The sequence below is a fragment of the Phyllostomus discolor genome, chromosome 4 (genome assembly GCF_004126475.2).
Source record: "Phyllostomus discolor isolate MPI-MPIP mPhyDis1 chromosome 4, mPhyDis1.pri.v3, whole genome shotgun sequence".
NCBI lineage: Eukaryota > Metazoa > Chordata > Mammalia > Chiroptera > Phyllostomidae > Phyllostomus > Phyllostomus discolor.
The window spans coordinates 52976031-52997552 of NC_040906.2; the positions used below are offsets into that span (position 1 = coordinate 52976031).

Genomic DNA, 21522 nt, shown 5'->3' on the forward strand with positions numbered 1-21522 from the left:
GGGCTACTAGGAAAGACAGCCTAGCCAGCCCACGCTGTCTTCAGAGCCAGGACGGCCCGCGCTGCAGTCTCTTTTCATGCAAAGCCCATGTCCTATGGAGATGCAGCACCTGGTTCGAGTGTGCTCTACCTGGACTGTGAGATGACACGCATGACAAGTGGGCATTAGTAGCTGCGCTGGTCAAAACCAGGAGAGTTTGCTCCTGAAGGAGAGGCAGATTGCTGGGTAGTTACAGCACTGTTTATGCAGTCAGACTCCTGAACTGAATCCTGGTCTATCACTTTTAGACTGTGTGACCTTGGCAAGGTTACTTACCCTTTCTAAGCCTCCATTTCCAAATATGTAACAGGGGTAAACAACACCTACTGACAGGGTTGTACTTAGAGTTTAAGGTAACATTACAAGCAAAGTGCTTAGTCAATACTTAGCCTATGAAAAGTGCTCCAGGTTAGCTGTTACTCCTACTCTCAGATGGTTCGAGCTTGTGAATTTTAGTTATGCTCTCTAGTAACCCACAGAGAAGCCTTATGCCATAAGGAAAATGACTCAAAGTAATGTGGTGATTTGGTGATATGAATCTTCCCTAATGAAAAACTGAAACATAAGGAATGACTGTAACAGGATGTAGCTTATGTTTTCCCAGAGCTCTTCAAGGAGACATGCCAAAAAACAAGACACCACAGAAAGCAGGTTATTCCCAGTGAACAGACAACACGTTTCCTTTATGACTGTTAAAGTTAAGGCCAACATAAGGCTCTGCACATTGTAGGAGTGAGTACTTCCTAGTTACTGAAACCCAAACAGAGCATGCTTCTGAAAGAGAAAACCATCTCCTGCTAAACTGCATCAGTAGGTGCCCTCCCCAACTATTGGATAGACCAGTGCTTCCCACCTAGCTATAAAAACTGTTTTATATAATGCAAGTAAATGAAAGAAAGCGCATAACAAAGGAATAGGAAATAAAAAAAGAATCTAAGTGAAAACATTTTTTAAAAGAAACCACCTCTAGCCCTGGCTGGTATAGCTCAGTGGATTGAGCGCAGGCTGCGAACCCAAGTGTCACAGGTTCGATTCCCAGCCAGGGCACATACCTGGGTTGTAGGCCACAGCCCCCAGCAACCGCACATTGATGTTTCTCTCTCTCTCTCTCTTTCTCCCTCCCTTCCCTCTCTAAAAATAAATAAATAAAATCTTTAAAAAAAAAGAAAACACTTCTTTTAATCACAACAGCTTAAAATGTATGTTGTGTAAAGACATGAGGGAAAGAATTTGCAGACATGACCTAATCTGAATAACGTAAACTGTGATTATTGTTCCATGGACGCATGAATATTTTGAGCCTTTTCTATTTCCAGCCCATTTTTAGCCATCTCTGCAATCATACTGATAAGCTGTGTCACAACATGTGCTGCGAAGACATTGTGTTGTTACCTGGGTGTGGACTGGAGGTGATGAGGCTCCACTCGTTGATGTCTGAATTGTAGCTCTGGACCTTGTCATAGGTGCAGCTTCCTCTGTAGCCACAGTGTCCGCCAATGACGTAGATAACTTCATGTAGGACACAGGCAGTAGCATTTCCCACGCCTGTGTGTTAATTAAAATCACAGCTTCAGATTGATCTTTCATTCTGCTTTGCAATGAATATTGTATTGTTTTTGTTATTACTGTTTAGTAGATGTAAGGCACTGTGCTAGGTGCTATGAGGGATGGAAGAATGAAAAAGAAAGTCTCCCTGCACTCTTTTAAAAGAGGATGAGCCCTGGCTGGCGTAGCTCAGTGGATTGAGTGCGGGCTGCAAACCAAAGTGTCGCAGGTTCAATTCCCAGCCAGGGCACAAGCCTGGGTTGCAGGCCATAACCCCCAGCAACCGCACATTGATGTTTCTCTCTCTGTCTCTCTCTATCTCCCTCCCTTCCCCCTCTAAAAATAAATAAATAAAATCTTAAAAAAAAATAGAGGATGAGACATTTACACAAATCGCTGTTACATAGGGTATAGCACTACCGTGGATGTGCAGAGCAAGATGTTGCTTTTGACTAGGAAAATCATGCAAGAGGTGGCAAAAGTTGACTTGGGCCTTAGCAGATAGGACTTTGGAAGGGAGAGGTGAGAGGAAGCCACCTTGAGTGAGGGCAGGGTAAGTGCAAAGGCTTCCTGGCCAATTCAAGTAGCTGTTTTGATTTTGCCACCCTGGGTTGTCCTGTGGAAATTAACACTGGCAAGGTGAGACAGAACCATGTGGCAAAGTATCCTGATGCCCGACTAAGAAATCTGGACTTAATTCAGCAGGAATTTTAAAGGTTTTTAAACAAAGGAAGGGAGGGACTACAAAGGCAGGAGGGTAGAACGGGTCCAGGTGCAGAGAGTTCAGTGCCTGAGTTAGAAGGGTCGTGGGTACAAGGGGGAGACGCACGGAGTCTGGAGAGACCAGTAAAACAGAAGGGCCTTGACGGCTGACTGAGCTGGAGACAAGACGGATTCTGGGGTCCTAATCTCAGAAAACTGGGAAACGCTCATGCCACAGAAAAATGAGGAGGAAGAGAAAATGGTTTTAGCAGGGGACAAGAATGATGATGAGGCTCATTTTATTTGAAATGTCAGTTTAGTCTTCAAACCACCTTTTACTTAGCACTCTTACACTGTGGGTTCAGTTCAATTTCCTTGTTTATTTCTACTCCAAAACAAAAGTGAGTTCATAAGCAGGGCAGTTATGATGGGGGGGAGGGGAGGAGTTCCTAAACAGCTATCTATTTATTTCTTCTCTGTAGCTCCCTCAACCAAAAAAGGAAATAAAATTGAAATTTGACTCTACCCAATTTAAGTTCTCATTACCAGGAAAAGTAACTAGTTCACTTCAAGGCTACAAAGCAAAACAGACTTGGAAACATAATGTTATCCTTTCGACATGAAAACGGGAAACTAAGAGTTCAGCGTGAGTCTGATCATCAGAACTAGCCACAGGTGCACATAACTGACAAAGTGTTACCATTCCTGACATGATTAGATGTAACCAGGAATCAAACCTTCAGGTTAAAGTATAAACCTTTGAAATTTCAGACCCAGCTGTTAGGCGGGGGAGAATTTTGGCAAATGAGGGTCTCCCATTGCTCTTAAGGCTCAGTCAAGAACACATTCAGCTTCCTTTCACAGTGGATATACCATTGTAGCATTTTATTTTCAGCAACCATTGCTTCAAATGATTTAACAAAATTTTAGTAAAGTAATACATTTTCATCCTCAAAAAAATATACTGTTAGCTACAAAACCACTGAAACTTATCTCATCATTAAGAAACAGAGGTTGCCCTGACTGGTGTGGCTCAGCTGGTTGAATCATCTTCTCGTAGACTGAAAGGTCATGAGTTTGATTTCCAGTCAGGGCACATGATCATGTTGCAGGTTTGGTCCCTGGTTGGGGTGCATATGGGAGGCAAAAGATCAATGTTTCTCACATCAATGTTTCTCTTTCTCTCTCTGTCTCGCTTCCTCTCTCTCTAAAAGCAATGACCTTGGGTGAGGATGAAAGAAAAAAGGAAGGAAGAAAGGAAGGAAGGAAGGAAGAAAGGAAGGAAGGAAGGAAGGTAGCAAGGAAGCAAGGAAAGAAACAAGCAGAGGCAGCCCTGGCTTGGCAGCTCAATGGGTTGGGGCATCATTCCATACACCAAAAGTTTGCGGGTTCAATTCCTGGTCATGGCACATACCTAGGTTGCAGGTTTGTAAACGAGACAGACAGGACACTGAGAACCTCCTTGGAGATGGGACTGGGAATCAGTAAGTGGAAGTCATGTTCAGGTAGAGTTAAAAAAAAAAAAAAAAAGAGCAACAACAGCTGTGGGCTTTAAGCTACCTTCTCCCACCCTACCAACCAACCACTAACGAGCCTTGGGGCACTCAGAAAAGTGGTAATGATTTAATATGAAAAATTCTGCCCTACCAAAGCTGATATGTTCTATGACGTACATGGCAACATGCCTAACACCAAGTACTTACCACTGTTTTGCACACTTCATATGCATAAATTCATTTAATCCTCTCAAAACCCTCAACTACTTAATGTCACCCCCATTGTACGGATGGCAAAACTGGAGCTTGAGGAGAGTAAACAATCCGCTCAAGCTCTCCAGTGAGTAAAAGGGAGGCTGGGATCGGAGCCCAGGCAGCTTGACTTCAGGAGCAGTGTGCCGGGTCACAAGCCTACTCTGCCCGTCAGGCTTCCTGCTTGTCGTCCAGGGATCACGCTAGGTCAGATTCCCGGACCAGGTCAGATTCCCACACCCTGGCCAGTGTTAAAAAAGAAACAGAAAGGCCTGGGAAGAAACATTTGGGATAAAATGACACAAATTTGGTAACAATGTACCAATTGTTTTTGTGCAACTTCCCAGCACCAGTGAATAAATGTAATTAAGTACGATTCCAATTTAACTTTTTTGCCCCCAGTGGGAGGGAGGGAGAGCAAGGCTAATCTAGTACCAAACAGCAGAAAATACAGTGTTTATCAGACAGATACTGAAAGCCAATAGTATGCCTGGCTCTGGGGCCACACGAGGGGAGGGTATGGGATCTGCCCCTCTCTTTAACACTATGAGATAAGACTTGAACCAAAAAAGCAGAGGTTACTTGTCCCTAGTTTCTGAAAGAATGTAATCTGTTACACCCCACAGGGACCAAACCTTTCAAGGTTTTAATGAAAGACCTTTTAAAAGAGAGAAAATCAGATGATGAGAGGAAAAAGCAGAATATTTAAAAGCACAATAAAAAGGGGCTCAATTTCAAGAGCAAACCAATATAAATAAATAAGCACAAACTAATAAAACTTTCTCTATTTAGCCTTTGACTTAAATGTAAATTTTTAAGACTTCAGTAAGATCTAGGCTCAAAACAGGTTGTAGAGTAAGAAGAACAAATTATACTGGTTTCCAATGTAAATATTTCTTTTCTAGCCTGAGTATTCTAAGCACACAAATCTCAGACAAATTAGGGACTGCTATACTGTGTTTTTACTTGGTACATTCTGCAGGATATTATTTGTATAATCCACTATAGTTCCTAGATACCATTCCAAAGTGATAGATTCCTTTTCTAATCTATTAGATTTCTATTAGTTGAGGATAGATTTCTAACCACAAACACCTAAAAACACAGAATAAGCATAACCCACACTTACCTTTAATCATGTTTGCAATGGGAATCCATTTCTCTTTTAATGGATCATAGAACTCAGCCTCTTCTGCTGGAGCCCCTTTTCTGTAACCGCCTAAAGCATAGACACAGCCACCTAAGGTGACTGCGCAGTGGTAATACCTGGCATTGAGCATTGGCAAACCTTCTGTCCATTCATCGCTTTCACTGTTATAGATCCACACGGTGTCAAGAGCTTCTATGTTATCTGTCCTATAACCCCCAGTTACATAAACGTTGGGTCCCAAACAGGTAACACCATAGCTCTCCCTGGTATAATCTGGTATTTCTGCTCCCTGAATCCAAACATTTGTCAAAGGATCCCATATATGAACCTCTGACAAAGGGTGCCAGTAATAGCCTCCAATGATATACATGGTGGCTGTGGACCTCTGGGAAATCTCTTTATGCATGGGATTCAGGGCATTATATATTAGAGATCGTATCTTATTTTCTGTTAGCAGGCAGCTTCTTTGAAGGCCTAAAGCTGTTTTTAAATACACTGGGTCTATGTCTATGTTGATATAGCTCAGTAGATTGTACAGGCATTCAATTCGATTTTCTACATCATAAGCAGTCCACTTAATTACTGGCTCTATGATGGCTTCTTCTTTCCAAACGCTGAGATTCTTCCTGGACAAGATAAAGACAAACTTTTCAAGGCTGATTTCCAGAAACTCTTCTTGTTGCCATACTTCCTTAAACCTTGAGCACAGAATTCTTTGAGATTCCTTCTCTAGTTCTGGACACATGTGAAATTCTGCAAAGGAGTGCATTCCAATACAGTTATCTATATCCAGGTGCCTCACCAGAAACTGCTCACAAGCTTTCTTTACTGAAAGGAACTGTAGCAGATCTGCTGCTTCAAGCAGGCTTTGAACGTTTCTTTTAGTTATTTCAATTTGGGAAGTGTATGCATAATTGACAAGACCTTCCAAAATATCATGGTGGATGCCAGAGATTTTTATTTTATTTTTAAACTTTTCTTTCATGTCAGCTGTGAACATTGCCTTAAAATAATTGCTGCAAGCAGCTAAAACAGCCCGGTGACAATGGAAGATTATGCCTGAAGGACACTGAAGGGTAATATCAGTAAATAATCCATCCAAGTAAAATGTTTTGAATGCATCCAGAAAATCCACTGGATGTGCTGAATCCTTGAAAAGGTAAATATAATCTTCTTGTCCTTTTAGAGCCATGGCTGCAATAAATATGAAATAAACGTGTTTCAATTTTGCTTGTTACTTCAAATAATCAATACTATCTATTCTAATCATTAGAATGATTGATTACTATCAAATATACTCCAAAACTAGACTAAGCTCAGCATTCTAAATGCAAAATGTGGATGGACTATTTCGTAAATGATGGTCAACTTAAATTCGGGGTAGCTCGGGGCCTTCAAGCCCCCGAATTTTTCAACAGTCCTTTCTAGAAAAAAAAGTAAGTGTTGATTTCCTACTCCAATTACTCTGTGTCCAGTCGGTCCTGAGTCGGCGGCCCGAGAGGCATCCCACACTTGGCAAACCCAGCGGCCCAGGGGTCACCCGATTCCACCGAAGGGGCCGGCCTCTGTTCGATCCCCATTCAGTCTTTCCCCTTTCAAGAGGCTTCGAGATGCCAAGACATAGATGAACGAAATACATGGGACTAGAAGCAGTCTCGGAACAGGGAAACCCTGTGTCTTTCCGCCGAAGGAAAAAGATACAGGAAAACCCCGTGGCCGCGGCTCCCCAACTCCAGGCCCCCTCCTCCGCGGTGCCGCAGGGGTTCCCGCCCGTGGACCGCCCGGCCCCGGGGCCTGGAGCGGGGACTGGACTCCAGGGCGCCGCGAGCCTCCCCCCGGGCAAGGTGCCCAGGTCCCTCGGTCCCCGGGACGCCCCACAGGTGCGGGGAGGGCGCCGCGGGCGGCCCCATGCTCAGCCCGGCCCCCGCGCCCGCGCAGCCATTGTCTCCGCGCCTCTGCCGCAGGCGGGCTCAGAGCGCGGTGCGGCCTCCCTCTCCCGCGCTCAATCCGGCTCTCCCACCGCCCGCGGGCAATGGGGCAGCAGCTCACCAACCTCCGGCGGTGGCGGCTTCGGGACGCGGCGCGGGCCGGCGGGTTAGCAGCTAGCGGAGGCAGAGGCGCCTCGGGACCCTCTGACCATCTTTGGAAGAGGCGCGGCTTAGGCTGCCTGCTAGTGCAGCTCCAGCCCACAACGGCTCCTATTTTGGTGCCCCAGCTGCTCCCGCCTCCAAACGTACAGCCCCCCGCGCGCTCCGGAGCTCCCGGCGCGGGGCCACTCGCGGGAACTCCAGGGCGGCGGGGCCACTCTGTGGGCAGGGGCGGGGCCGGGCAGGCCGAAGGCGCAGGGCTGCAGCCCCTCCTGGCGGTGCCCCCCACGGCAGGTGGGACAGCTTCCCGGAGGACCCCGCCTGGGCCACCCCCTTTCCCCTCTGCTGGGGTCTGCCTCTCAAGCACATACACCCCTTGAGCATTTGCTCTCTAGACAAACTCTGTAGATCAGAATTAATGGCATAAAGCGGGCTGGGAGGGGGGTGCCCTTTACCCTCCCTTCAGGAGCTCTCGCCAGACCCAGCAACTTACGGGGGAGGAGAAGTGGAGAGGAAAATGTGAAGAGAATGCACCAAACTGAAGGCGTCGAGGTTGTCTTTAAAATGCCCGAAGTAGCTGCGGCTTTCCTACGAACGCCACCCTGTCCCTAGCAGAACACTCAGGAGGGAGCCCCTGGGGTTGATTTGCACCATGTGGGTTAGGTAACCGGGAAGCTTTGAGCAGCTTACACGGAGCAGCCGGGGCCAAGGATTCAGGTTTCCGTACGCGGAGCTGAGCAGCTGGAGTCACCAGTCTTTCTTCCTGGTGACAGCCAGTCCAATCACATAAAGATAGATATCCATGTGCTACAGAAGGCAGTTCATCTTAAAAAAATTAGATTTTAAAATTTATTTATTGATTTTAGAGGGAGAGGAAGAGACACACAGAGAGAAACATTGATTTATTGTTCCACTTCATTCATTTATTGGTTGATTCTTATACGTGCCCTGAACAGGGATGGAACCTGCAACCTCGTGTATGGGGAGAACACTCGAACCATCCGAGCTACTTGGCCAGGGCAGAAAGTTCATTGTTCCAACAAAAGCCAGTATCCAATATTTTCATTTCTCATTCATTCTTTTATTTGTAGGATTTTATCAAGTGCCTGATAGGGCTAGGAACTGGTAGTAGAGTGGTGAATACAGCTGTCATGGAGCTGAGAGTCTAGCCATCTTAAGGGAGGAAGGACACTTGAATAAGAGGACCACCACACACCCAGCGTGTTTCTCAGAGTACTGTCTGAAAGACAGGATATGCAAATGGACAATGGCCAGATTGTATATGACAACAGACCTCCAAAAGACATAAGCAGTCCAGGAAGCGAGACCACAACCTCTGCAGCAACTGGAGCAGAACGGCACCATTGGTCAAGACTGCCAACTTCCCTATTTTTACCCCTGCTTCCAACTCAGGACCACCAGAGAAAGCCAAATAGGCTTCTTAAACCGACATAACATAGCTGCTGCTTCTAGCAGCCCTGCCTCCAGATTTCCCCGGGCCAGCAACCTCCAATTAGAACAGACCTAAGACCTTCCCCTTTTATTCTCTCTCATGTAAAACTTTCCCACTCCCCTGCCTGTCTTTGCGCCTTTGCCAAAGGCAAGTGTAGGTGGCTGACTCTCGCTATAGCAAGATCTGAAAAAAAAAAAACAAAAAAACCCCACTGTTTGTCTCATTTGGGTGATTTTAGCTTAATTTCACACTAGTTAGGCAGCACCCCACACCCGCTACCCCACATCCACCACCACCATCTTCTTGGGAAAGGAGACCTAGGAATCTGCATTCTCATCAAGGCCATCATGTGATTTTTTTTTTTTTGTTGCAGTTAGAAGAGTGTATGTTGGACCCAAAATGGAAGGAAAAATAAACATTTAAAATCCCAACATCTGGTAAAGAGTTTAGTGGAGAAGGAAAGTAAATGAGATTTAGTTTCAGTCTTAAAAGTTCATCTCTGCCATTTATCTAGCATGTAACTTTAAACAAGTTATTAACCCTCTCTGATCCTTAGTTTTCTGGTCTGTAAAACACCCCCAAAATTCAATACTTTTTCAACCTAGCATAAGGTTTTTGGAAAGATAAAATTACAAATGGGAAAGCACTTAGGATGTGGCATATAAATGTTAGCTATTATAATGAAAGGATATTTGCAACCTCAATTTGGAAATTAGCATATTAACATTTCTTCAAAAATTTATGAACTTTGTAGTTAATTGTAATTGTGGAGTTTGTCTTGTCACTCAAGGACAAGATTGTGACTGAAGATAAGGCATTCTTTCCATGTTTATCACTGAAGTGTGGTGATGGCCGTTTGTGGCTATGATGATGTTTGATGTGCAGAAAGTATTATAAGTTCTGGCTAACTCAGAGTAGGGGCTTCTGGAATCATAGTTGCATGTGATAAATGATTCTTGAATAATAGAATTCACTGTTTTCATTTGTGCAGAGTTATTTCAGATTGCAGCAGAGACCGATTAAAACTTTTGCTTCCTTTGCCTAATGTTGCCTAGTTGTGAATTATTGCTTCATAGTGTGTATCGGTTGTATGTCAACTTTTTAAAAAGACCCCCCAAATGAATATCTGTATACATTAGACTGCTTCAACTTGCCGAGAGAAGAGCAGGTCCTCAAGGGTATTGCCAGTGGCTCCTCCTTCCCACATGCTTTATTAGAGACACCATTGCAAATGCTAATATATTTGATGCACTCAGAAACATAAAATTAGCATTCATAAGTTAAATAAATGACACTGTTCAAGAAAACAACTCTGCCATCTGTGAATCCAAGTCTGAAGGAGATAAAACATAAGCAACTCTTGGCAGATATTAAGCTTGGCGTGGAGTTAGATGCTATTTGACATCACACTTGGCTTTTCAAAAGACTCTCGGTTTCTAAAAATAACAATTTTATTTATTTGTTCATTGTTTTTACCTGATTAGTACAGCTGTGTCTTTAAATGTTTGATATGCTAATTGTGTATAATTATCGGTGTGTGTAAATGACAGATACATACAGGAAATTTTGTATGCTTCATTTACATACTGAATTAAACAAGTTGCTGTTAAGTAAAAAAATAGTGAGTATAATTTATAAGGCCACAACATACAGCTGTGTAGGTCATGCACGGCACGACTCCAGCTCACTCCACTCAAGCAGAGTGCAATATGAACTCCAAACAGTACCCAACCAGCACAGGTATATGTGGCCGTCCAGGAGCTGATATGTCCCGGAAAAGCCTTTTTGGTATGCTTCCTGGAAAATTTTCATTTTTTTAAATATAAATGAGTCTAGTACCCTGATGCGGACTCTGGCCAGTGGGGTCTGTGTGTTGTGGCTGTGATGAACAAATTCACTTGGGCTACAGCAGTCCTGTGGAGAAAAAGGGACGGCATGGCTGATCTCTAAGTGAGAGAGAGGGCCCCGACCCCTGCGTGGACAGGCTTTTTCTTTTCTGGGTGTATCATATGGAGGATGGTCCTCATTTACTATGCACAGGTTTGCTTTAGGTGATTACCTTTTACAGATTACAAAGGAAAGGATGTTGCTAATTACTTCAAAGAAGGGATGTTTGCAAATCAAGGGGCAACATAGTAGAACTGGTTACACTCCATACTTGGGAGGTTTTAGCACAGATTTTAGGAAGTTGCTTTAAATATATGCAGTAAATATTTGCTGCCTCAATTCAGGGTGAGGGAGTTTTAGCAAAAAGCAAGCCTTACAGCAGCATAGGTACAATGCAGGCCTGATTCCACACGGGAAAACCGATCCATGGGCTCAGGTCCTGTGTGCTCACTCACTCCCCACCAGTTTTCCGAATCAGGGGCTGGGCTACATTCACCATGCCACGCAGATAGTTTCCGTATATTACCCACTTGGCACCATGCATATTTATTACAATATCATTGGCTATATTCCCTATGCTATACTCTACATTCCCATGACTATTTAGTAACTACCAACTTCTACTTCTTAATCCCTTTGTCTTTATCACTCAGCCCCCCAAACATTCTCCCCACGGCATCCATCAGTCTGTTCTCTGAATCTGAGTCTGTTTCTGTTTTGTCATTTATTTTGTACCTTAGATTCCACATACAAGTGAAATCATATGGTATTTGTCCATAATACCCTCTAGGCCCACCCATGTTGTTGTAAATAATAAGATTTCATTCTTTTTAATGGTCAAGTAATATTCCATTGTAATATGTATCAATTCTTTATCCAATCATGTACTGAGGACCACATAGGTTGCTTCCATATCTTGGGTATTGAAAACAATGCTGCAATGAACATAGGGGTGCACTTATCTTTTCAAAATAGTGTTTTGGATTTCTTTGGTTAAATACCCAGAAGTGGAATTGTTCAGTCATAAGGTAGCTCTATTTTTAATTTTTTGAAGAACCTCCATATTGCTTTTCATGGTGGCTATACCAATTTGCAATCTCACCAACAGTACATGAGGGTTCTCTTTCCTCCACATCCTCACCAACACTTGTTGTTTGTGGATTTATTGATAGCCATTCTGTAAGGTATGAGGTGATATCGCATTATATTTTTAATTTGCATTTCTCTGATTATTAGTGATGTTGAGCAATTTTCATGTTTGTTGGCCATCTGAATGTGCTCTTTGTGAAGTGTCTATTCAGATCCTCTGCCCACTTTTCAATTGGATTGTGTTTTTGGTGTTGAATTGTATGAGTTCTTCATAAATTTTAGATATTAACCTCTTGTCAGATATATCATTGGCAAATATTTTCTTCCATTCAGTAGGTTATCTTTTTGTGTTGTTGATGGTTTCCTTTGTTGTGCAAAACTTTTAGTTTGATGTAGTCCCATTTGTTATTTTTTTTTGTTTCCCTTGACTTGAGTAAATATATAAGAAAAAAATACTACTACAAGCAATGCTAGAGAGTTTACTGCTTATATTTTCTTTCAGGAGTTTTATAGTGTTGGGTCTTACATTTAAGTCTATAATCCATTTTTAATTTATTCTTGTATATGATGTAAGACAGTGGTCCAATTTCATTTTTTGCATGTATCTGTCCAATTTTCCCAACACCACTGATTTAATATACTGTCTTTACCCCATTGTACAGTATGTTCTTGCATCCTTTGTCATATATCAATTGACCATATAGGCACCAGTTTATTTCTGGGCTCTCTATTCTGTTCCATTGATCTATGTATCTGTGTTTATGCCAGTGCCATGCTGTTTTGATTACTATAGCCTTGTAGAATTATTTGGTATCAGTGTGATACCTCTAACTTTGTTCTTATTTCTCATAATTGCTGTGGCTATTCAGGGTCTTTTGTGGTTCCATATAAATTGTAGGATTATTTGTTCTAGTTCTGTGAAAATGTCATTGGTATTTTGATAGGGATTATATTGGATTTATGGATTGATTTGGCTAGCATGGACTTTTTTTAAAAGATTTTAATTTATTTTTAGAGAGGGAAGGGAGGGAGGGAGGGAGGGAGGGAGGGAGGGAGAGAGAGAGAGAGAGAAACACATCAATGTGCGGTTGCTGGGGGTTATGGCCTGCAACCCAGGAATGTACCCTGGCTGGGAATCGAACCTGAGACACTTTGGTTCCCAGCCGGCATTCAATCCACTGAGCTACGCCAGCCAGGGCCTAGTATGGACATTTTAATGATGTTAATTCTTCCTCTCCATGAGCACTGTATGTGCTTCTATTTATTTGTATCTAATTCAATTTCTAAAAAAGTAGATATTCTAGTGACTGGGTAGAAAGTACTTTTACAAGTCAGAAGGCTTCCAATTCCCTGTTTTCAATAAAAGTCAAAGAGCATTTTGGACAAATAATTTGGAAAGAGTCCATGAAATGATTGGCATTTCTGTAATAAAATTTCTCTCATTATCATCTACTTATGTGTGTGCACACTTCTCAGGGATTACATTTATAGAAATTAAAAACAGGAATATCATTGATCCAAAACTCTCATTCCAACAGTAGGCAATACTCAGCCAAAGATATGTAGTCTAAAGCAGCAATATTCCATGAGTGTGCCACAAGAAATTTTAAAGCATGTGCTGCCTGACTATTGAGTCAGGGCACTGACCTCTTTTTCCTACATTTTCAAATAAAAAAATGACAACAGCCAACACAACAACAGCTATCCAGCTTGAATGAATAAAAGTTATTATACCCATTCTTGGCAAAAAATATATGTTTTGGTGTGCTGCAGAATTTTAGTAATTAGTTTATGTGTTACATGAGATTTTTAAAAAGTTGAAAAATGCTAGTCTAAATGAAAAGAAAATAGCTGAATTCATCAGGTTGAAATAACTTTTGATAAATTTTTACTTGATTTAATTTATGTTTAATAAATTATAGTAATTGCAACATTAATAAGCCCACACATTTTTTTACTACTTAAGAATCAAGGCACTGGGCCAGGTTGCTCATTTGGTTAAAGTGCTGTCCCTAACACCTAGGTTAGGTTGTGGGTTTGATCTCCGGTCAGGGCACATACAAGAAGCAACCAATGAATACATAAATAAGTGGAACAAAATAATTGATGTTTCTCTTACTCTTTCTCTGTAAAATCAGTAAATTTTTTTATTTAAAATGCATAAAGGACATAAAGTAATTAAAATTTTAATTTATGTACATTTTTGTTGTAAAGGAGTTTAAGAGATGATTAATACAAGATTTTCAAGTATAAAAATATTTAGACAATCCTTTCTTTGAATGATTCCAACATAAATGAATTTCAGTTACCATGGTTAGGTTATATAACACCAATCCCTAAATACGGTACAAATTTCAATGACTATGGCATATTAACTGTAATTTCATAAAACACACATTTTTTCCCATAGCTCTTCAGTCCACAGATCACTACATAAATAACAGATAAGCACCATGATCAGCGACCAATCATGCCTCTTCTTTCAAAATTGCTGGTGTCAGGTCACTGTACATTTGCTATTCAGTTCACAAAGAGAGCAAAGCTTATAGCTGTGTTACGTTCTTATCCACCAGTGATAAGTGTAAGTACACTTTACAAAAACAGATCACTGGTAGAGAGCATTGACCAACAAAAATGAAAGTTAGCAAAGAAATGAAAAGTGGCAATGCTGCAAGAGAAATTTGAATTGAACACAATGATGTCCTACAGGATGACGCTGCCGCCATTGGCGGGGCTGGACAGGCAGCCAGCAGAACTTGGTGCAGGTGGACGACAAGGCTTAAGTGAGGAAGGTAGTTACCAAAAGCGATCAAATATTCCAGAAGAAGCAATGCTGGCAAAGAACACTAAAGGAACTCTTAGAGATACTTCATGACATTGAGAGTACAAAAGATAAAATGTTGGAAGTTGATCCAAACTTAGGAGTATGGCAATTCACCAGGGCATAGAAAGACAGTTGCTCCATAATGTAAATTATATGACAAAAAGAAGGTAAAAACTGTTCTTATTGCAGTGGTACCTCAGTTCTCAAACTTAGTTTGTTCTGGAAAATTGTTCAAGAAGCAACTTGTTTGAAAATCGAATCTCCTTTGTCAGTCACCTGAGAGACGCGTGGCTGGTCATACAGGTGTCAGCATGGAAGGGTTGTCAGGTAGAGGACTGAGACCCACAGTTTTGCCAGACAAAGACGTTTTTGTCCATGAACAACTTGGTCAAGAAGTGAATTGTTCGAGAACCAACATTCGACTGTACTCCTATTAAGTTTTTTACAAAGAGATAAAATACTTTAATTCCCAATATTTATAATAGCAGTACTCTAAGTGAATATGGTCTATGTTTTTCCTTTTCCTATACATTTATAACTGACAGTAGTAGAGTTTTTAGTGTTCCAACAAAAAAATTTAAGTGCTACAGGACAATTATAATTTTTCCCACTGATTATTAAGATTACTTTGCATGGCAATCTTGCATGATCATTTTTATGGTCCTGCATTACCATGCAAAGTGAAGACTGCCTGTATTTTCAATATGACAACATTTTCTTGGAGAAATGGAACAGAAATATGAGATTAAAAAGAAAAGGGAATGAGATAAAAATTTCCCGCTGTTAAAGAACAATTTGTTTATGTATTTTCATGTATTTTTAATGAATGATGGTCAGTTTCAAATTACTACAGTTAGCTTTTACTAAATAGATTTAATAGAGTTATTTTAAAACCTATTAAAGAGCCTATTAATTACAATATGTTAGAAATTACAGCTTTGGCAAATGTTTGAACTTATGGTGAAAAGTTTTCAATATCGATCTGAAAGTGTGGAAGTGAGTGCACTTTTTTAAAGTTATTTTGGGGGTACTTGTTCAAAAAACATGAAAGACCACTGGTCTAGTCTCAAAACAGGGACTAGCCTACTACTCTTTGGTGGAGGGAGGGTCATTTAAAAAATAGCCATTTACTGAGAATGTTTTTGTGTGCCTCAATTAACATTAAATTCCAGATAAAAATTAATACAAGACAGAGGATCATAAGCTAGGATTTTTTTCAACTTCAAGCAATAGAAACCCAATTCTTTCAGTGAGAAAAGAATAACTTTGACTTAAATAAACCCAGAAAGCTTGATATTCTTAAATGAGTTAACGGTTAAAACTCTCAAAGACTCTCTTTCCCTGACTTGTGTGGTCAGTTGGTTGGGCATCATCCTGCAAAGCAAAAGGTTGCTGATTCAATTCCCCATCAGGGCACATGCCTGGGTTGTGGGTTCAGTCCCCCATGACGGTGCGTGCAAGAGGCAACCAATTGGTTTATCTTTCACATCTATGTTTCTCTCCCTCTCTTCCTCTTTACTCTCTTCCACTCTCTCTCTAAAAATAAATAAATAAATAAATTTAAAAAACTCTCAAAGACTCCCTATCACATTCAGTAAAAGCTGTAGTACTTACAATAAATAGCCTGCCCCCTGGAGCCCCACCCCAGCCCTGCTTCTGTCTTACCAGGAACTATGCCGACTCTGGTCTTACTACTAGCTGTTACTTTTGCCTGCACTGCTCTTTTACCAGCTACTACTACCTGACCTGCTTGCTCACCTCCATCAAGTTTTTTTTTCCTCAAATGCCAGCTTCCTAGTGAGGTCTTCTTTTATCAATCTGTTTTAAATGATCTCCCTACCACACCTGCTATTCACTATCCCCCTTCCCTATAACTGTTTTGATCTCTAGTACTTATTAACATCTGTAATTTGATATATTTTGCTTGTTTATCAGTTTATTGTGTGATTTCTCCCACTAGAATGTAAGCTCCATGATAGCAGTGATTTTTATGTTTTGTGCATGGTTATATCCCTAGTTCATTCCTGTATCCCCAGAACACTGTCTGCCACATAGGTGCTCAATAAATAAGATTTGTGGTATAAATGAAAACGTGAATGGATTATATGTAAGACTTTCAGAATTTTCTTTAAAAATGTGTTCTATTTTGCCCTACCCAGTGTGGCTCAGTTGGTTGGGCATTGTCCTGTAAACTGAAAAGTCACAGGTTCGATTCCCGGTCAGGGCACATGCCCAGGTTGCGTGTGGGTTCCATCCCTGGTACAGATGGATGTTTCTGTCTTACACTCATGTTTCTCTCCCTCTCTGTCTCCCTCCCTTCCCTTCTCTCTAAAATCAATAAGCACGTCCTTGGGTGAGGATTTAAAAAATGCTCAGTTTCCTTAAATTATATATATGACTTAATCTGCAGATATTGCCCTTCTGCAGCATGTGGTTTGAAATTTTGTGCTTTTTAAAAAATTTTTGTTTTTTATTTCAAATTCAAATCATCTGGTTTATCTATTCTTTCTTTTTGTTCTGACATCACTCTTTTCAGGACTTTATCACTTCTCACGTGGCTTACTGAAAGATTTTTCTGTTAGTCACCCTTTTTCTCCCAAGCTGTTCACCACATTTATCCTCCCTAAACACCACTTTCTTCACATCACTCCCCTTTTACTCAACTGATTAGCTTTCATACCTGTCCATAAATTAGCCAAATCCCACTTGCAAAGCTTTATTCCACTATTTCCGAATTTCAATCCTTAATTTATTTCATCTGGCCAGCTACCTCATCACTACCTTATGAATCTGCTGTGCTCCCTCCCACTTTATTCCCTTTCACCTGGGAAGCTCTATCAAGTCCTTCATCTTTCTCCGAATCCTTTCAATCCTTCAAGGTGTAGATCACAATCCACCTCTTTCAAAAATCTTCTCTGATGTCACATCAATCAATCGACTGAGTACAAAACACAGTTCTTGCTATATGGTCATCTAATTCTTCCTTGACCTAAGTACCTTCTGTTTATGCTGATCACTGAGATGCTTTATGAAACATGCACTGGTATTATAAGTTACATATGTACATTTCCCACTACCGTTTCAATCAAATTGTAAGTTCTTTGAAGGGCATCATTCTTTGTAAGACATAGTCCTACACTTCTCATCCTTCCATAGGTTTCTGTTTTGTTTTGATCTTTCCCCCTAGTATCCCCAAATATTTTTAACTTGATTTTATTTTTATTTATTTTTATAAAAACCAAAAATATTTGTTGAATGAAGTATTTTAACTCTCAAAATTGTGCAATAAGATCTTTCTTTGGACTTAAATGTGAAAAGGGCTAAGTTGTTCATAGATCCCTGAAAAAATATACTTTCATATTGAATAGAGGATAATAAAATGTTAGTATTTTTACTGGTTGTTTAGGTATATAACTGAAAATTTGTTAATTAAATACAAAAGACAAACTAATGTTTCACTAAGTAGTATCTTCCATAAATGGGAGTTTCTAAGAATTTCTGCATCAGGAAACATCTGTGTTAGTATTTGGTTTCCATATGAACCATCATCACACAGACATTGGTCTCCATGACATAAACAAGTAGGATAGATTTGGCTTTTGGCCTAGAATGTACTACTCCATAAGCCTTATAAAGCATATCAAAAAGATCTGTCTACAACAGAACTATCATACTGTCTACCTAAAAAAGAAACTCAACAGAGTGTACAAAGTGACATGGGATTAGATGAAAGAGTTGAGTCGATTCCCTACAACTGGTCTCTTCTGAAGGTGTGCTGTGGGGTTATTAGGTCAGTAAAGAACTCTCCCTCTTATCCTCTGAATAAAAGCGCATCTGATAATTGGGAGAGTGAAGTGGCTATAAATTCCAGTCTCACTCACAGTACTAATAGAGCTCCTCTGCCCTGTACAGTGCCAGCCTGCAGTTGCCCTATTGCTGTATGAGTGGTGTCTTGAAGCAGCTTATGAGACCATAAGGGAAAATATTCTCTAACATTTCTTCAGGGCTGGTATAACCCAGGAGCTAAAAAAAAAAATCCAAAAAATGTTGTGAAAGTATGTGGGCATATTAGAGATAACATTTTTAAAAAGTAGAATTAAGATGTATTATAATTTGCACCACAGAAGATTTGAACTAAAAGATGTGTGCCACAATACGTGTAACACCTAAGTAGGAAAAAAGCCTAATATGTATCTTATACAGGAAGGATGTGTAAGTTAGGCATCAAAAATATGTTAAACATTCAGATGGTGATTGCTGTTCTGTGACCAGGCTATGGACTTGCTGATAAGAAAATTTTTATATGGGGAAAAATATTCTGGATCTGTAGCTCTAAGAGTAGCGGTATTTAGTATGTACAATTGCTATATCTTCACTTGATCCCCATTTTCTCTGCGTTCTGAGCCTGACAAATTATGCTGTCAGTCTTGTCTGGGCTACTCAGCTCTGGCCCATTCACTAGTAGAGAGTTGTGGGGTGTGCTCTGTCTCTCAGGAAGTTTGCTTTATTTCTTTAAATTTGTTTATCTTTTTTTTAAAAAAGTACAATCATATTATAAAAATTATAAAATAGGTTACCAGAAAAATTAAATCACCCTGAAAACTCTCAAAAGCAGAAACATTTTAATTAGCATCTCTTTATACATCATAAGCTGTTTGGTGTCTAGTCAGAAGAATAAAAAGCAGGCCCTGGCTGAACAGTTCAGTTGGTTAGAACATTGCCCTCATACTCCAAGGTTATAGGTTTGATCCCTGCTCAGAGCACACACAGGAATCAACCAATGAATGCATAAATAAGTGGAACAACAAATCAGTGTCTCTCTCTGTGTCTCTAAAAACCAATAATAAATTTTTAAAAATGATTCATTATTAGTATGGTATAAATTGTCAAACATGTGATTAAAAAAGCTGTGCACGTGAAAGTAGACTATTACTTGAGAGATGGTGTTAGCTACTGTATTAATTTCCTATTGCTATATATAACAAATCATCACAAATTTAGCAATTTAAAACAACACAAATAACATATTTTTTGGACTATAAGACACACCGGACCATAAGACACACATAGGTTTTAGAGGAGAAAAACAGGAAAAAAATTTTTGAAGCAAAAAATGTGGTAAAATATTTAATTACATAAATAATATAGGCCGCTGCCCCCTCCACAGCAAGCCAGGTAAGCTACAATAGGACTATAAGATGCACCCCTCCCTTTCTTCCCAAATTGGGGAATGTGTCTTATGGTCCGAAAATTATAGTAAATTATCTCACAGTTCCTGCAGGTCAGAAATCTGGGCATAGTGCGACTGGGTTCTCTGCTCAGGGTCTTACTGGGCTGAAATTCAGCTGTCAGCCTGGGCTGTGTTTCTCACCTAGGTCCTATCCAAGCTTACATGATTGTTGGTAGAATTCATTTCGTTGCCGTTATTGTAGGATTGAAGTGCCTGATTTTTTGTTTGCTGTCAAGCAGGGGCCGTTCTAGGCTCCTAGAGGCTGTCCACATTCCTTACTACACACCTCCTTCCATCTTGAAACCAGCAAGGGCATGCTGAGTCTTCCTTTGTGCTGTGAATCACTGACTTCCTCTTCTGCTACCAGCCAGGAAAACTTTCTTGCTTTTAAAGGGGTCATGTGCTTAGGTCTGGTCTACCCAGATAATCTCCCTACTGTAAAGCATAACCTGATCACAGCATTAAAATACATCAAGCTCACAGTACTGGGGATGAGCCATAGCATGTACACCAGGGAGTGGGAAATTTCAGGGGCCATTTAGAATTCCACCTACCAGCACAGGAGATTCCTCCGTCTCTGTTCAATCCTATTATGACTTTAATACTTAAGTCTTTTTCAATTCACATTTAACTCTACCATATTTATTTTATAAGCTCACATTTCAGTACCATAAAAAATAGCCATGAATAATTTGCTTATCATTGGGGGAAACATAAGGATTTTTTCATTCACAAAGGAAAAATTTTAGAGAACAAGAATCTTAAATTTTAATAAGCCTAGTTAGCATGTATCAATATATTTGTTTCATTAAATCTAATACAATCTAATGAAATTAATATCTTAGATGCTTATATATAAAGATTAGGACCAGATTATCTAGAAATAAGCAAACATAAGATTTGGAAAAAATTAACACAATGCAAACAATGTCATAAATATGGCACTATTATATCCTCCATATATGTACTCAGAAAAATAAATAAGAACACAAGACTCTGTAGATAAATGAGAAAACAACATTCCCAGACTTTTTAAAAGGAAATAGAAATGACTAAGTTGGACCTCCCTAAGTTAACATTTATTGAGTGCATATAACTTTTGTGAGGGGCTCGCACATATGACAAGTGCAGGGCTGCTGTTTGGGTATAAGCACTTCCAGGTTTGTGGCCAGATCCATTCTTATTGTTTGGTAATTGTGTTCTTGCAACTGTGCAGCTGCTTGTCACTGCACATAAGACCTGCAGATTTGTGTTAGCAATTGTTCATTGTTATCAGGTCTCTCATATCCTTAGGCAGATGTTTTAAAACTCTTGTTTACCTATCAACTTTTTTAGATATGATTATTAGAATATCTGGTCCAAATTATTGGGTCTACTATCACAATAAATGAAAGTTTTAGTTTTTTACTTCCATAATTTGTCATTTGTTACTGGCCTCCACAAGTAGAAAAATGATTAATATATAAGACTAAATGTGTTTAAACATAATCCAACCTATTTAAAGATTTACTTTTTCAGCCTGAAAAAACAAATTAGAAAGTACCAAGTTTTTCACCGCCTGGCTTATTTTGCTTAGCATAATGCTTTCCAGTTGCATCCATGCTGTTGCAAAGGATAGGAGCTCCTTCTTTCTTTCTGCTGCATAGAATTCCATTGTGTAAATGTACCATAGTTTTTTGATCCATTCATTTACTGATGGGCACCTAGGTTGCTTCCAACACTTGGCTATTGTAAATTGTGGGAAAGTTTTTTCCCATTAAATTATATT

At 40.2% G+C, this 21522-nt stretch overlaps 1 protein-coding gene across 3 annotated transcripts in view; it reads right to left on the minus strand.

The window, feature by feature from the left end:
• The window catches only part of LOC114494737 (kelch-like protein 23), a 33703-nt gene that overhangs the window by 6616 nt on the left and 5565 nt on the right, over positions 1-21522 (minus strand). Inside the window, exons 1-3 of one of the 3 annotated variants that reach the window (XM_028510052.2) lie at positions 7238-7500; positions 5164-6378; positions 1432-1584 (exon numbers count right to left, since the gene is read on the minus strand). In XM_028510052.2, the coding sequence (XP_028365853.1) occupies positions 1432-1584; positions 5164-6376 (1366 nt within the window). In that variant the 5' untranslated portion in view covers positions 6377-6378; positions 7238-7500. Of the gene's footprint in view, positions 1-1431; positions 1585-5163; positions 6379-7233; positions 7502-21522 lie in introns of those variants that run through there. The other 2 variants (XM_036023336.1, XM_036023335.1) reach the window with 2 other exon arrangements.